Source organism: Maniola jurtina, chromosome 9, assembly GCF_905333055.1.
Source record: "Maniola jurtina chromosome 9, ilManJurt1.1, whole genome shotgun sequence".
NCBI lineage: Eukaryota > Metazoa > Arthropoda > Insecta > Lepidoptera > Nymphalidae > Maniola > Maniola jurtina.
In genome coordinates this window covers 11,428,591-11,446,245 of record NC_060037.1, presented here as the reverse complement: position 1 = coordinate 11,446,245, position 17,655 = coordinate 11,428,591, and the positions used below count along the sequence as shown (strand labels likewise).

At 36.3% G+C, this 17,655-nt stretch overlaps 1 protein-coding gene across 6 annotated transcripts in view; it reads left to right on the top strand.

Annotated features, from left to right (window-relative positions):
* The window catches only part of LOC123868383 (tyrosine-protein phosphatase Lar), a 586,441-nt gene that overhangs the window by 505,003 nt on the left and 63,783 nt on the right, over nt 1-17,655 (top strand). For all 6 annotated transcript variants that reach the window (XM_045910880.1, XM_045910879.1, XM_045910878.1 and 3 more), the window contains one exon: nt 5,400-5,594. In XM_045910880.1, the coding sequence (XP_045766836.1) occupies nt 5,400-5,594 (195 nt within the window). The remainder of the gene's footprint in view (nt 1-5,399; nt 5,595-17,655) is intronic.

Here is a 17,655-nt window from a genome sequence, read left to right as displayed (position 1 = left end):
AGCTTCTGCGCAAGGTAGAAGAAATTATTGCTCATTGAAGAAGAGGATAATATTCTTACGCTAATTATTTCGTCAATACGAAATGAGTTTGAGTGTACGAAAATTCTAATACGCATGCCATCATGGTATTTTTCTATGCAAAGAACCTCATCTCCCAGTCAACTTTAGGAAGATGTAAAAGGCATGTTGCAGATGTATTCAAAAGCAGTGATTGAAAAAATTAATACTTATATATATTATTAATACTTATATTAAATAAATAAAAATAGGATAAAATATAAAATTCTGAAAATAAGGTTTACAAAGGTTTTTTTATGAGTACTTACACTATAAAAACCTAAAGAGTAAACTGTCCTATAGATACCCATCCACGGAAATTGAATTTCCTAAGAAATTAAACTAAAACCTGTCTTTGATACATCTTAAAGAGACCTTTCCCGGAACTTAATAAAAGAGCACTCAGACATCACGGAGGATCCAATTCAATAAATTTTGGTGATCATCACTTTACCAGATACTAGATATTGCCCGCGACTAAGTCTATGTGGATTGTGTTATACACAATTTTTTTAGTTTTTATATAAGTAAAGCCTTTTCTGCAATTTCACCTGGTGGTAAGTGGTGATGCACTCTAAAATAGAAAGTTGCGAAATTAAAATCAGTGATACTGAATTTTATTTTGCTTTAATAAAAGAGCACTCAGACATCACGGAGGATTCCAATTCAATAAATTGTAGTGATCATCACTTTACCAGATACTAGATATTGCCCGCGACTAAGTCCGTGTGGATTGTGTTATACACTACTTATTTAGTTTTTTTATAAGTAAGGCCTTTTCTGCAATTTCACCTGGTGGTGAGTGATGATGCACTCTAAAATGGAAAGTTGCGAAATTAAAATTCAATGTCACTGATTTTAATTTCACAACGTTTCTGTTAAAAGCGCAAGCTGTAGAAATATGAACAAACTTAAGCTTTAAAACAAGGTCGTTTAAGTCTAGTTTACTTTAACGCTGAAGTGTCTCGACGCTCGACTTCTAACGTTGCTTGGCGAGATGTAAACTCTCGTACTGAGTATAATATATTTATATATATACTAGCTGATACCCGCGACTTCGTTCGCGTGGATGTAGGTTTTTTAAAATTCCCGTGGGAACTCTTTGATTTTCCGGGATAAAAAGTAGCCTATGTGCTAATCCAGGGTATAATCTACCTCCATTCTAAATTTCAGCCCAATCCGTCCAGTAGTTTTTGCGTGAAGGAGTAACAAACATACACACACACACACACATACAAACTTTCTCCTTTATAATATTAGTGTGATATTATAGTAACATAGTTATTAGATCAGTCGCCATGACAACGGCGCGTATGATGTGCATACAGGACTTTCTTATCTCGTTCCGAATCTGATTATCGTAGATTGTTTTTGCTAAAGGCCCTCGCGCAAACGGTACAAGTCATAAACTGAAGCGATTTCTAGAGAATGGACTCTTGAGACATTAGTCGTAGTCGTCATCCTGGCTGTGATTCGCTTGACAATCGTTCTCGAGTCGTCCGGCTTCCCTGGACCCTTTCGGAGGACTTATTAAAAGCAGAATCGTGTGTTCATATTGGCAATGATCGTAGTCATCACCTATCCATGTACATAGGTCTGATTTTTTTTTACACCAACAACTTCCATATAAGTATGACTATAAAATATACAAATTCACTCCAGTATGGTTGAGCATTACAAATGCACTTATGAGAGAAACATCCTAACATGCACTAACTTAATATTAAGTACTTAATTAAAGTAATACAAAGCACTTTTCGTAGAATTGAGCGTAAAAAGTGTCCCCAATTGAATAAATAATAATCATGTAAATCGATCCAGAAATCTTGGAGATATAAAACAAATATAAAATAAGTAGATACAATAAGAAAAATACGCATCGAAGCGTGTCTGTTTTTCGTTTACATCTATAATCCTACAAACAATCAAATTAACATAAAATAGTTACAGTATTTTGATCACACATAATTCAAATCACATCACACTATCACACTATCACACTAATATTATAAAGGCGAAAGTTTGTATATGTGTGTGTGTGTGTGTGTGTATGTTTGTTACTCCTTCACGCAAAAACTACTGGACGGATTTGGCTGAAATTCGGAATGGAGATAGATAATATCCTGGATTAGCACATAGGCTACTTTTTATCCCGGAAAACCAAAGAGTTCCCACAGGATTTCGAACAACCTTAATCCACGCGGACGAAGTCGCGGGCGTCGATGATAAAGTAAATCAATAGATTTGGAATATAGGTGCCGTCGTCAGTTCGTAACTTACACCACTATAATAACATTTTGTTACACGACAAGCTTGTAACAATATTGTGTTTGTATAACAAGATATTGCTTCTTATAAGATAATCGCTTTTACTACATTCTAGTATCCTCGCTAAGACAACGCGCGGACGTACCATCCATGTTAATAGTATAAACGCGCAAGTACTGTTGTCTGACTGCCTGTCAATTCTTGCCTATAATGAAAAAAAACCGGCCAAGTGCGAGTCAGACTCGCGCACTGAGGGTTCCGTACTCGGGTATTTTTCCAACATTTTGCACGATAAATCAAAAACTTTGCAAATAAATAAAAATCTGTTTTAGAATGTACAGGTAAAGCCCTATCATATGATACCCCATTTGGTATAGTTATCTTACTTTGAAAATTGAAACATATTTTAATTTTTTTAAATGATGTAACCCCAAAATCGTGGTTTTCAGATTTATTCCTGTACTTGTGCTATAAGACCTACCTACCTGCCAAAGTTCATGATTCTAAGTCAACGGGAAGTACCCTATAGGTTTCTTGACAGACAGACTGACAACGAAGTAATCCTATAAGGGTTCCGTTTTTCCTTTTGAGGTACGGAACCCTAAAAAAAGCTTCCCGAGCTAGAGAGTGACCCGGGACCCCTCCAAATAGGAGACCGAAGTCATAATCACTATGCTATCACTGCTTCCGTAAGTCCAATTGCAAAACATTTATTAAATTATCCCAGTAAATAAACAACAGCAATAAATATTCGAATACGCTCAAGACAACAAATTTCGCACCGTGCCGTTCGAAAACTTGGTCTCAGCCAGAATCTTACGCGCAATATATAACTTAGCTGGTTTGGAAAGGGGAGTGAGAGGAGTGAGGGGAGAAAGTAATGTCAGTTTTGTTGCTTAATCAAATTTCGTTCAATTCGGCAGTGAGGGGGGAATTTCATTTGGGGAATTAACATTTCACTATCTTCATTTTACTGGCGTTTTAAGATTTTCGTAAGATATTTCCGCCAATCCGGATCTCGTTGCCACGGTCGTCCTGTAAATCCCCTTCTACAGTCTTAGTATGTGTATAGGATTACCGACAACGTTAATCGATTTCGAATTTCGAAACACGTATTCGTATTATTAACCCCCGACCCAAAAAGAGGGGTGTTATAAGTTTGACGTGTGTATCTGTGTATCTGTGTGTCTGTGTATCTGTGTATCTGTGTATCTGTGTATCTGTGTATCTGTGTATCTGTGTATCTGTGTATCTGTGTATCTGTCTGTGGCATCGTAGCGCCTAAACGAATGAACCGATTTTAATTTACTTTTTTTTGTTTGAAGGGTGGCTTGATCGAGAGTGTTCTTAGCTATAATCCAAAAAAATTGGTTCAGCCGTTTAAGAGTTATCAGCTCTTTTCTAGTTTTCTTGTAGAAAAGAAGGTTAGATAACCGTTAGGTTCTTAATATTATGTCAATTGACAAATGTCAAGCTGTCAAGATGGACGTTGCCTAGATAGATAATTATTTATTTGAAAATGATGTTTTGGAAAACTCAGATACTTTGGATCGTAGGCGCGGAATAGTCCAAGAAAATCGGTTCAGCTGTTTGAAAGTTATCAGGACTTTTCTAGTTACTGTAACCTTCACTTGTCGGGGGTGTTATAAATTTTTAATTTACCCTTGTAATGTATTTCAATTAATCAATCAGTGTTGTCGAGCTGAACAAACTATTTTAAGGATACTGTAGTCTGTACCCAGGATAGATCTCGTCGTATGAATTGGACGCATATTTACATGTTTTACCATCGTAACTTCTGTTGGAAAGAAACCGAACTTTGGCAAAATCCTTGATACAAAAAGAAAAATAAGTTTGACTAAATGCGCTAAACGAGATAAATCTGTACTGCAGCATGCGCTATGCACCGTCTGTTCTTCTGCTACCACAGTCACACACGCCAAAAAAGCAAGCAATACGTGTTTTTTTTTTTAATTATAGCAAAATAAGCAGCTTGTTGTTCATTGTGTCATACAACTTAGTTCATCTAATGTCTAATAAAAAGTTGAACTCTATTCAAGTTGTGCCAGATTTGTTTGACCCTATAGTGCTTTATTTCTCGAAATCGATCAACGTTATAGAGAATCTCAAACTCGTACTAAGAGTACCTACTGGTGGATTTTGTTATTTGCCTCGCGATTCGGTATGCCTGAATTCAAATGAGCATTTTAAAATTTATGGTCTCGAAATTAATTTTATTGTAACAATCAGGGAAATTCAATTTTGATATAGTTATGATACTCAATTGAGTACCTAATTAACCCCCGACCCAAAAAGAGGGGTGTTATAAGTTTGACGTGTGTATCTGTGTATCTGTCTGTGGCATCGTAGGTCCTACACTAATGAACTGATTTTAATTTAGTTTTTTTTGTTTGAAAGGTGGCTTGATCGAGAGTGTTCTTAGCTATAATCCAAGAAAATCGGTTCAGCCGTTTGAAAGTTATCAGCTTTTTTCTAGTTATTACTGTAACCTTCACTTGTCGAGGGTGTTATAAATTTTTAATTTACACTTGTAGGTAAATTAAAATTGTAATACGATTAAGTGCAATATAAGTAAATGTTATTTTGACAAAAATTCTAAAAGTCTACTTTACCTACCCCCTTGACTCATGGGTATATGATTTTTTTAGGGTTCCGTAATCCGTACCTCAAAAGGAAAAACGGAACCCTTATAGGATCACTTTGTTGTCTGTCTGTCTGCAACTTGCTGAGTTCTACATAAAGCTGTAGGTATATCTTGTATGATGGTACGGAACCCTGCGTGTGCGATTCCGACTCGCATTTGACCGGTTTTTTAATATCAACTCTTACCTTTCCGCAACCCGTAAGCTAGGTTGCCTGGTAGAGATTGCTCTAAGCAATAAGGCCGCCTTTGCACACAATTGTTTTTTTCTGTTTTCTTCTATCTGTGTTGTGTTCCTTTACATGTGTTTTTGTGTGCAATAAAGTGTTCTATCTATCTATCTATCTCATGGACCGTCTCAGTGAAATACCTATAATTCTGATCTAATACTAAGTATTTTTTTTCCTTACAGCTGATAAAGTTCCACCCGGTTTCCCTTCCATCGCGCCTCCGCCCACCACTATGGTGGTAGAAGTTGGGCACACAGCGACCCTGCCATGCCAGGCCAGCGGCAACCCGTCGCCGCGCGTCCGTTGGCTGTGGAACTCTCTGCCGTTGGACGTCGCGTCCAACCCCCGATACGCGTTGCTGAATGACAAGATGCATGGTAAGTGCTAAAATTAAAAACCATCGTGAAATCCATCCATACTAATATTATAAATGCGAAAGTGTGTCTGTCTGTCTGTCTTTTCGCTGCCCAACAGTTTAACCGTTTCTGACGAAATCTGTTACAGAGTTAGCTTCCATCCCGGGGAAGGATACAGGCTACTTTTTATCCCGGAAAATCGAAGAGTTCCCATGGGAGCTTTAAAAACCCAAATCCACGCGGACGAAGTCGCGGGCATCCTCTAGTATAATCTAAAACGTAGAACGACTATCAACTAAAGGCGAAATATTGGACTTTTAGGTGCCATCTCCACGGACGAGAGAATCGGGGCGATAGTCTCGCCATGTGATAAAATCCGATATAAACTCTATGAGCAATCTCCACAGGGTGATACTATTGTGGCGATATGACGGGTGACTCTGGACGAGTATAACCTCACGGACTTGACTGGGTATAGTCTATCTCTATACCATTAAGTCTCGTGAAGACACCATCGAGTCTAGTGGTGATACCCTACAGATAAGAGGGGTCTCTCCGTCACTCACCGAATATTTTAACAGAAATCTGGAAAACAACAGGCACAGATATTAGTTTCTAGAATATGTCTGCAAAATTTCATGGACTTTGGTTGCTTAATATTCAAATGAAATTGGAACTACGATTGTATGGAGAAAGTGACGGAGAAAGCCCTGTTAAGAGGCGCAACAAGGTCTTTACCAGGACTTTAATGACAGGACTTCAAATGAAATTGGAACTACGATTGTATGGAGAAAGTGACGGAGAGAACCCTGTTAAGAGGCGCAACAAGGTCTTTACCAAGACTTTAACCGAAGTTTCTCTTGAGAAAAAACTTTTGCTTAGTAAATTTTTAATCAAAATACCAGTGTGAAAATACCATGTTACACAAAACTCACCTTTTACACTTTTTTAAAAACAAGTGTAAATTAAAAATTTATAACACCCCCGACGATCCAAAGTATTTGAGTTTTCCAAAACATCATTTTCAAAATAAATAATTATGTATTTAGGCAACGTCCATCTTGACAGCTTGACATTTGTCTATTGACATAATATTATGAAACTAACGGTTATCTAACCTTCTTTTCTACAAGAAAACTAGAAAAGAGCTGATAACTCTTAAACGGCTGAACCAATTTTTTTAGATTATAGCTAAGAACACTCTCGATCAAGCCACCTTTCAAACAAAAAAAACTAAATTAAAATCGGTTCATTCGTTTAGGCGCTACGATGCCACAGACAGATACACAGATACACAGACACACAGACACACAGATACACAGATACACAGATACACAGGCACACAGATACACACGTCAAACTTATAACACCCCTCTTTTTGGGTCGGGGGTTAAAAAGAAAGATGATAATCATTTTTAATCAAATAATAAACGGCGACAGCTTGACCCGAAATTCGGCGCAAAATTAAAAGAAAATCATACAAAATTCCTTATTAAAATTAAACTTCGTCATCTTGTTTGATCAACGCCATCAATTAATTACGTTTAATTAGTGAGATGAAGTTAGTGAAAAAAGCTGTCCGGATGAATTTAATTTTCGACTCGTCCTAATGGAAGTTCTACTTTTGCTTACACTGCGATAAGGCGGGAAGGCAAGATATTAATTTAGTGTCAATTTTGTGGGTACGACAACTTTTTCTTGCCAATAAATTGATATTTGTGTAATCTATTTTGTTAACCCCCGACCCAAAAAGAGGGGTGTTATAAGTTTGATCTGTGGCATCTTAGCTCCTAAACTAATGAACCGATTTTAATTTAGTTTTTTTTTTGTTTGAAAGGTGACTTGATCCGAGAGTGTTCTTAGCTATAATCCAAAAAAAATGGTTCAGCCGTTTGAAAGTTATCAGCTCTTATCTAATTACTGTAACCTTAACTTGTCGGGGGTGTTATAAATTTTTAATTTACACTTGTACCTATTTATTTGGTAATAAAGTTGATAGTAAATAGCAAATAGTGGTAGCAAGTAAATAAAAATGAAGATTTTTATACAATAACTGCTCAAAAAAGCAGTGTTATGAATGAATAAATGAATTAATATACTTTTATTGTACACCACAAAATGAATACAGAAAAAAACACATACAAAGCAAAATAAAAATATATGCAGCTGTACAATTTAGCGGCGGAGTGTTTTTAGGGGTTCATGTAATATGTATCTATGTATCTGAGTTTTTTATTCCATCATAACTTCTAAATGCCTAAACAGATTCGAAAGTATGGGGTATTTTTCACATCTTTCCTTGGGATTCATTAATATACTAGGTACATCCATTCATGGATTCTTTTTCCTACAGCCTTGTAAATTCTTACACATATCGGAGCAAAGCATCCGTGCGTATGCTTGAGAGATGTATTGCAGGCAGGTCACGTACGTGTCAAAGTTAGTGGCGGTATTCAACCCTTTTTCTACCATTGACAGGCTCAAGGTTAGCTACGATCCCACCCACATGGAGACTTGGAGATCAAGTAAGCAAATTATGCTAAAACGCAAAATAACTTACACAGACAACTCCTTTACCGTTTGAGCCTCAATAGCTTAACCGGTAAAGGAGTGGACTGAAAACCGAAAGGTCGACGGTTCAAACCCCGCCCGTTGCACTATTGTCGTACCTACTCCTAGCACAAGCCTGACGCTTAGTTGGAGAGGAAAGGGGAATATTAGTCATTTAACATAGCTAATATTCTTTAAAAAAAAAAAGACAAGCACACTAAGTCCCTGCATTTCAAAGTGTAAATCGACCCAAGAACTATCCAAAAAATCAAATTGAGATCATTCATGAGTTTGACTTAAAATGAAAGATCTCATAATATTACCTACTAGCTTGTGCCCGCAACTTCAAATTCAAACCCCTATTTTACCCCCTTTCAAAAATATATTCTTTGCGAATGTCTGCGTTATAATAAGCTATCTGTGTGCCCAGCCCGATCCGTCCAATAGTTTGAGCTGGCGTTGATAGATCAGTCAGTCAACTTTTCCTTTAATTAACCCCCGACCCAAAAAGAGGGGTGTTATAAGTTTGACGTGTGTATCTGTGTATCTGTCTGTGGCATCGTAGCGCCTATACGAATGGACCGATTTTAATTTAGTTTTTTTTTGTTTGAAAGGTGGCTTCATCGAGAGTGTTCTTAGCTATCATCCAAGAAAATCGGTTCAGCCGTTTGAAAGTTATAAGCTTTTTTCTAGTTACTGTAACCTCCACTTGTCGGGGGTGTTATAAATTTTTAATTTACACTTGTATATTTAGAGTTCAGCAAAAATAACCTTCCGTGCTGGTATTTTTCAATGAAAATAAGTATCTGAAAGCGGACTTTATTCGCCAGAATGGTATAATTTTCACTTTAACACCATTCTGCACTCCGCAAGAGTTACCTACGAGTGAAAGTAATTTAAATTCATCTAAACCTCGGACCTGCCTCGGGCTCCTAATCTCATTAATTTAAATTTATTCGAGGATTATTTCGCGGTCTTTATTAATGAGTTGTATTAGAACTGACGAAGTTGCAGTCTATAAATGCCTTCATACATATAAGACATGAACACTAGACAAGAAAACGAGTAAGGCGCGTGTCTCATCCGACATAGAAAAAATATCTTGTACATAATATTATGATCTAACCAATAACGCAATTGCCGAGCGCAATACGCAGATAATATTTTATCTATCTAACGAAAAATAATATAATAAATTGAATTAGACCTCGCAAAGGCTATATTTATCTTATATGTGAGAGATATTAAATTAAACACATAACGAGCACAATTATTGCAGAGCCCTTTCCCTTGTCGGGAGGTGGCTATAACTTTTATAGGGAATTATTATTATTTTATAGTCTGTTAGGGCCAAAACACACACGACAGGTACTTTTATCTACGCGATTGTTGATTAAATAGCTTTGCTGAAACTTCAAGCTGTGTTTGTACTCCTATATAATATTTTATGGTAAATCTAGTCGGGTCCACATACAAGGCTACTGCGGTCCTTCTGAAAAATGGCTAACACAAAAAATTAGTTTTGAGTTATCGTATAACTCATGAAAATTTAGAAAAACTCATCTAAATAATTTGCTACGTAGGACCAAACTCAAACCTAAATAAAAAATTTGGTCCTGCGTAGAGTTATTTTTTAGAAACATCATGTTTCTGCAAATACTCACGATGTTTGACGATAACTCAAAAACTACTTTTACAACTTAGCCGCTTTTTAGAACCAGGATCGAGACCAGGGAGGGATTACATTTTATTTTATTTTTATTTTTTTATACTTTTGCTTAGTAAGTGGATCAGTTCTTCAAGTATGTATACTGTGACTGTAATGCCAGCTCATCCGCTTTGATTGGCTGTTTATTAACGCAACAAGTCACCAAAATGCGATGCAAAGCAACAGCAAAATCGCTGATCGTTGGAGGCTAAAGTAGCGTGTGTGTTTTGACTCTTATAGTCTGTTATACGTGGTAGTAATTTATACCTACGCGAAACAAAGACAGGGTTTTACGACCTATCATAACATGGTGGTGGAATTAACAACTAAACTTGGCCGCGAAATAATGACTTTGGGCTGAACAAAAATGTGTAGCTAATAGAAAAGACATATTGATACAAGTGTAAATTAAAAATTTATAACACCCCCGACGATCCAAAGTATTTGAGTTTTCCAAAACATCATTTTCAAATAAATAATTATGTATTTAGGCAACGTCCATCTTGACAGCTTGACATTTGTCTATTGACATAATATTATGAACCTAACGGTTATCTAACCTTCTTTTCTACAAGAAAACTAGAAAAGAGCTGATAACTCTTAAACGGCTGAACCAATTTTTTTAGATTATAGCTAAGAACACTCTCGATCAAGCCACCTTTCAAACAAAAAAAAACTAAATTAAAATCGGTTCATTCGTTTAGGCGCTACGATGCCACAGACAGATACACAGATACACAGATACACCGATACACAGATACACAGATACACAGATACACAGATACACAGATACACAGATACACAGATACACAGATACACAGATACACAGACACACAGATACACAGATACACACGTCAAACTTATAACACCCCTCTTTTTGGTCGGGGGTTAAAAATTATAACACTTCCTTTCGGCTTTGCCGCAGTCGGGTAAAAAAGAAACTTTGTCGAACATTACTTGTATTTTCTTTGAATCTTTTACTAACTTTACATTTTTTTTAAATATAATTTTAGTTTACACAGGAAAATAAAGGTTGATTTGATTGGTTTTAAATATTTGTTGCACACAAATAAAAGGAAATTTACAGAAGAAATTAAGACTAGGTGTAAAGCTAACATCTACTATGGAAAAGCAGTCTTACCTATTCGAAAAAAGAAGAAGGCATACAAACAGAAAATAAATGAATCAAAAATTGAAAAAACTTTGACTTTTCAGTTTTTTCTTTGAGGATTTTTTATCACAACACAATAATATGATCTGATACGTTTTTGCCAATTATAGGAAAAATTTAAAACAAACAAATTAGATTTTTTTTAACGACCAATTTCAATCGCGTTTAGAGACTCTCGTTTGTGCACTTTATAATCACTGGGCACATTGTATTTTATTCAATAGACGTGAAAATAAAGGTATGTTTTACAAAATAAATGTGGAAACGATATGTGAAACTAATTCATACTGTTTATTATTTGTACAATGTTGTTTTCGTGAATTTGTATTGGTGTTGCTTGAATTACATAAATTAGCATAATTATTATGCGTTGTGAAAACATTATTTATCGCGGTTTTATGCCACTGTTAGTTTTTAACTAATTAGTTATGCTGAAAACATAAGTTAAAAATAATAAAAAATGTGTATGTAAATGTGTGACATTTAATTCAGATTGAAGCGATTTCGAAAAAAATGTTATTGAACTACGAAGAATAAACGAACTTTTTTCATGTTTTTGCGATTAGGTATAACTAGATGCCCACAACTTTGTCCGCGTGGATTTAGGTTTTTTTAAACCAGTGGGAATTCTTTAATTTTCCGATATAAAAAGCAACTTATCTCACTCTCCAGGTCTTTAACAACATTACGTCAGTCCATTCCTTCTTCATAGTGTGATTGAAGGACAAACCCAATAAACATAATTTCGTATTTGTTAATATTAGCAGAAGTAAGGAGCGATATCGTCAGATATCTTTGTTTGTTGTATCGTTTTCCTCTCTCTCTCTTTATTCCTCTATCTTACTTGATTGCTGAATGCAGTGACACCCTCCTCCCCCTTCCCTACCTTGATCACATGGGTTTTCTCAGTATGAAAATGGAGTGGGCTCCCAAACCTGAGGTAGATAGGTAGATGTAACGGTGATTGCGGCCTAAGGGGTGAGATTGCGATTCATTTGCATACAAATGCCGGCCCCCTAGCTCGAATGAGATGGCACAGACTGTTGTTCCAACAAAAACGGCTCTTAATTCGTACAACAATAACAGTGGTATAACTGGGGCTTAACTTGATCGAGACCGTATCTCTTCGACTACGCCCCCTGTCGCTTCCAGATGCAACGTTTTTGTTAACTCTTTGGAGTAAGCTAAAAGCTTACAAGTGGTATTTTTACCCGACTGCGGTAAAGCCAAAAAAAAAGGTTATGATTTTAGCATTCTGTATAAGTATGTATGTGTGTTTTGTATCCAGATTCTGTGTGTTCCAACATAGCACCTAAACTACTGGGCCGATTTTGATGAATGAGGTGTCAGTTGATTCGTTGTAAAGAACATTGGCTATACTTTATACGAAAAAAATTAACCAACGTTACCAATTAATTAACGTTAACAATTTTGTGGTTACCTCACAAAAAAATTAAATTCGTACGATGGAACGGAACGTGTGCGAGTCCGACTCACATTTGAGCGTTATTAACCCCCGACCCAAAAAGAGGGGTGTTATAAGTTTGACGTGTGTATCTGTGTGTCTGTGTATCTGTGTATCTGTCTGTGGCATCGTAGCGCCTAAACGAATGAACCGATTTTAATTTAGTTTTTTTTGTTTGAAAGGTGGCTTGATCGAGAGTGTTCTTAGCTATAATCCAAAAAAATTGGTTCAGCCATTTAAAAGTTATCAGCTCTTTTCTAGTTTTCTTGTAGAAAAGAAGGTTAACTAACCGTTAGGTTCATAATATTATGTCAATTGACAAATGTCAAGCTGTCGAGATGGACGTTGCCTAAATACATAATAATTTATTTGAAAATGATGTTTTGGAAAACTCAGATACTTTGGATAGCTATAATCCTAGAAAATCAGTTCAGCCGTTTGAAAGTTAACAGCTCTTTTCACTTGTCGGGGGTGTTATAAATTTTTAATTTACACTTGTTTTATCTATCTATATTGTCTACTAGATGATGTCCGCGATTTCGTTCGCGTGGATTTGAGTTTTTAAAAATCCCGTTGGAACTCTTTCATGGGACATAAAGTAACACTATGTCCTTCCCCGAGTTGCATGCTATGCGGACCAAGTCACGGGCATAAACTAGTTGCAAAAAAGGTGCATTATAGCAACCTATTCAGTCGAAATTCTCTAATATACCTTGTCTTATTTAGAGTTTACAAGATAAACGAGTGACTGAAGGGTTCTTGAAGTGGGACATTTTGATTTAATTACTTACTTGAGTCGCTTAGCGGGAACTTTAGAAATGTTAGTGGTTGCTTATACTAGTACAGCTTGGTTAGTTAATACGTTAAGATTACGCGGCCATGATTTGCACAGTAGGTAATTAGATGAGGCTAGCTTTGAGTTTTATGTAATAATTAAAAAAATTTAAAAAAAAAGATTATTGTCAAATTTCGTATTTTTGGGGTTTTCATCATTTTACCGAGGGCATATTATATTTAAGAAGATAGGATCTAGAATATATTCGTATAGTGTATACGAAACTGATATTCAAATCAAAATGTCAAGCCTTTTAAAATCAATAAAGGTTTTTTTTTAATTGTTAGATAGGCTTGCGCTTGATCACAATCATGCTAATTAACAAGTGTAAATTAAAAATTTATAACACCCCCGACAAGTGAAGGTTACAGTAACTAGAAAAGAGCTGATAACGTTCAAACGGCTGAACCGATTTTCTTAGATTATAGCTAAGAACACTCTCGATCAAGCCACCTTTCAAACAAAAAAAAAACCTAAATTAAAGTCGGTTCATTAGTTTAGGAGCTACAATGTCACAGACAGATACACAGATACACACGTCAAACTTATAACACCCCTCTTTTTGGTTCGGGGGTTAAAAAACAAAGATGAGGTCTAGGTTGGAGCGAGCTTGCCCAGAGATGCTTATTCATCAAAGATTAATTTTGTGGTGTTAAATAAAAGTGTTCCAAATCCTAATCATAAAATGACACTTTACGTGAAAAAACTGTTACCATAATCACAAACCTGTCAGGGGCCAGGGCCGGGCGAATTCGTGAAAGTCACCCCAGGGACTAGCTGGCATAGACATTTAAGTATACATATAATACAGTTTTACCAGTCATCAAATAAAACAGTGCTACTACGTAGATGGGATCCGAGGCTTCTACTATACTAGGTATATACTTATTCGTATATCTTCGGAAAAAAGGTTCGAGTAATTATTATGCGTTTGGCTAAAATAATAAAAAAGCGAGAGAAATTGTGAAAGCTACCCCGTGGGGCTAGTTGGTAATCAAATCAAATAACGTGCTTCGTGGAGGGATCCGAAGATCGCTGTAAGCCACAGAACGTGCTGAACTCAAAAATACACTCTGGAATGTCTTGTACTTTTTTTTATACGTGCCCGGTGATAATAAACAATTAGTAATGTTACATGATACATATTCATTTGTTTTTTTCTGCGTAAATTGGTCACCACACACTAACAATTTGTTTATCCAACACAGAAAAATAATCAAGTTTTAAATACTAAACTGTCAAGACATCTTTTTACAAACGCTCCAAAACAAGATTAAGGTTTAATAAACACCGTTTCTAAAAAATACAAAAAAAAAATGACGCCACGACAATCGCACACATGTCAGGACCCTGCGAAATCGTGGTTGCCTCTGGGGCTAACCGGTAATCTAATAAAACAGCGCTGCTCCGTGGAGAGACCTGTGGATTACTGCAAGCCACAGGACGCGCGAATCTCAAAATCACACTTTGCAATGTTTTCTTCCACTCACGTTCTTCATACTTAGCTAATTTTGTTAGTGATAATTTTATTTATCAAACTGTTTTCCTACCGAAATTGCTAATCGCACACTGACTATTTCAAAATGTGTTAAACATCAAAATGTCAAGCATTTTTACAAACGCCCAAAACAAGATTAAGGTTTAATAAACGGCGTTTCTAAAAAGTACAAAAAAATTACGCCACCACAATCGCAAACATTTCAGGGCCCTGCGAAACGTGGTCGCCCCTGGGGCTAGCCGGTAATCAAATAAAACAGCGCTGCTACGTGGAGGGACCCGGGGATTACTGTAAGCCACAGGACGCGGGGAACTCAAATAAAACCACACCGCAACAGGCCTCCTTTTATTTATTGTTAATGCTCCATGCTCCATAGTTGCCACGATTTAGCCGTTTTGTCACATTGCAAAAGCGATTTCGACTCCGCTCTTGGGAGTCCCTTTGTAATAGGATTGCTGTTATAATACTTCCATAATATATTATTTCACTTCCGAATTCGCACTGCTCTGCAAGTCTTCCTTACAGTTAAATGATCTCGAAACATGGTGAGAAATTTGACGAGTACTCTTGGGCCACCCTTCAAAGAATGTTGGCAATTGTAGCGATTGTTTCCATTTTTGACATTGCAGCTCGGAGCATTCTTGACCCACAAACCGGCTGCGCCAATTCTGAACCATCCATCGACGTGAAGCTTTTTTGGATGATGCAATTGTGAACTGAAATTGATGTATGCTAAGGTTGTGTATAGTCGTATTAGCTATAAAGCTAATACGACAAATATATTTTAAAAATATATTTTTTTTAAATATATTTTTATAATTATTTTTTAAAAATATATTTTATTGATAACTAATATTATAAATATTAGTTATCAATAAAATATATTTTTAGCAATCAAAAGTGAAATTTATTCAAAAAAAACAGAACAGAACGAAATTTATTGAAACTAAAACGAACTTTTTATTTCACAAATAGGTTATGTTTCGAACAATTAACAAAATCGTCAAATGACGGACAGTAATTAATCTTATCACGATCAAAATAAACCACCAAAACAATAAAGTGCAGACAAGGAACAAAGCCGGATTTTACAAAATTCCCACGGTATAGGGAATAAAGAAGATTTATATTTTCACCTACGGGTGTTCACTAGTTTTTTGATAAAAGCAAGCATGTAAAAAATAGCAACATACATTCCTTCATACAACAATCTTTTTCCCTCCGCCCTGCGTCAGCCAGAGCATATAATATTCAAGGGTGTTCATATTATTCGCGCATTATTTTCCAATTCATCATCCCACGTCGGATTGATACCCATAAATTTCCGCGCCCCAGAGACTCGAGCTCCCATATTTTTATAGCACCTTCGCAATATTAACCCCGGATGAAATAGTGTACAGAACTACTACGGAAAAATGCTCCGTTATTTACCTATACTAGAGTGAACAACCTATACCCTTGTCACGAGTTTTCCCATCTCGACAACGTTGATAGATTTCGAACGATAGTGTCTGAGTGAAATGAACTTAAAATCCTTTGTTTTAAAGTCTTACATTCAATACGTCGACCTCGACTGTTAAAACAAAGGGGATTTAGAGCCATTTCACTCTACACTATATTATTATTACATATCCGTGCCTTGTAGAGCACGTAAAGCCGTCGGTCCTTTATCCGGTCGTGTCGGATTTCCGTCTCATTGGGCTATTAGAGTGAGGGAATAGAGAGTGCACCCCTGTGTTTGGTGCACACAATTGTGCACTATAATATCTTCCGCGCAGTTGGCTAATTGACTGCCGAAATTCGATTTGGAGTAGGATAAGAAGTTTCTAGCTTTACTCGCGTGGTTAGTCGATGTAAGTCCGACTAGTTTCGAATCCATCCGGGGTCCTTTTTCACAGGGGCTCACCTCGCAATGCGGCGTGGTTGAGACTCTAAGTCTATGACATTATAAGAGAGTTTTAACCCAAAACATTATAATATATTCGATTAACTTCGTCGAGGTAGTATTAAAACTTGTACTAAGAGTATTAAATAATAATAAAGGTGTGTTTTGACTGAAGCGGTGATGAGCGGGGTAAAACACAAACTTTTGCGTTTCGACCAATGAGAGATTGCGTGATAAATAAAATATCTAACAAATAGTATTGAGAGCTTTTGCAGTAAACTATAGTGCTATAAAAAGTATTATTGGTCTATTGCTATATATTTCCACTCCACTCCACTCCACTCATCGCTTCTGCATTGGAAACAAACCCTATGTAGGTACAGTGAACAGTCAGACAGGGCGCAGGGCGTTGGAATATTTGACAGTGCTTGCTAACTTAAGTGTCGAGGTATTTATTTGGCTTCTCGCGAGGAAACTTAAGCAAAATAAAAGTTTCATGAATAAGTAAGAGGCCACTTATATCCCGCTAGAAGACAAGGCTGCCTTTCTCATTAAAGGAGGAATTATGGGAGGAATATAAAAGTTCGCGTTAGTTTTCACACCACAATTTCTTCCGAGGTTTGTGTAGAGCATAGACATTCACATAGTACACTAGATATGAAATGACACTATATAAAATGACACTTCTTTTTTGTACTGATTTGAATCACCTTACAGTACGTACCGGGAATTAAAATAGGGTATTTTACTCCAATTTTTTTATTACATTATTATAAACTAGGATAAAAATAATGACGTAAACTGAAAAAAAAATAATTAAATCGATCAAATAACAAAAAAGTTATAAGCATTTAAATAATTCAGATTAGACAGAGATAGCGATAATAGCATTCTGACGTCACTCCGTGCTAATGCCATAGTGGCTTCGTGCGTTTCATACAAATTTTCGTTTTGCGAGAAAGGGGTAGAA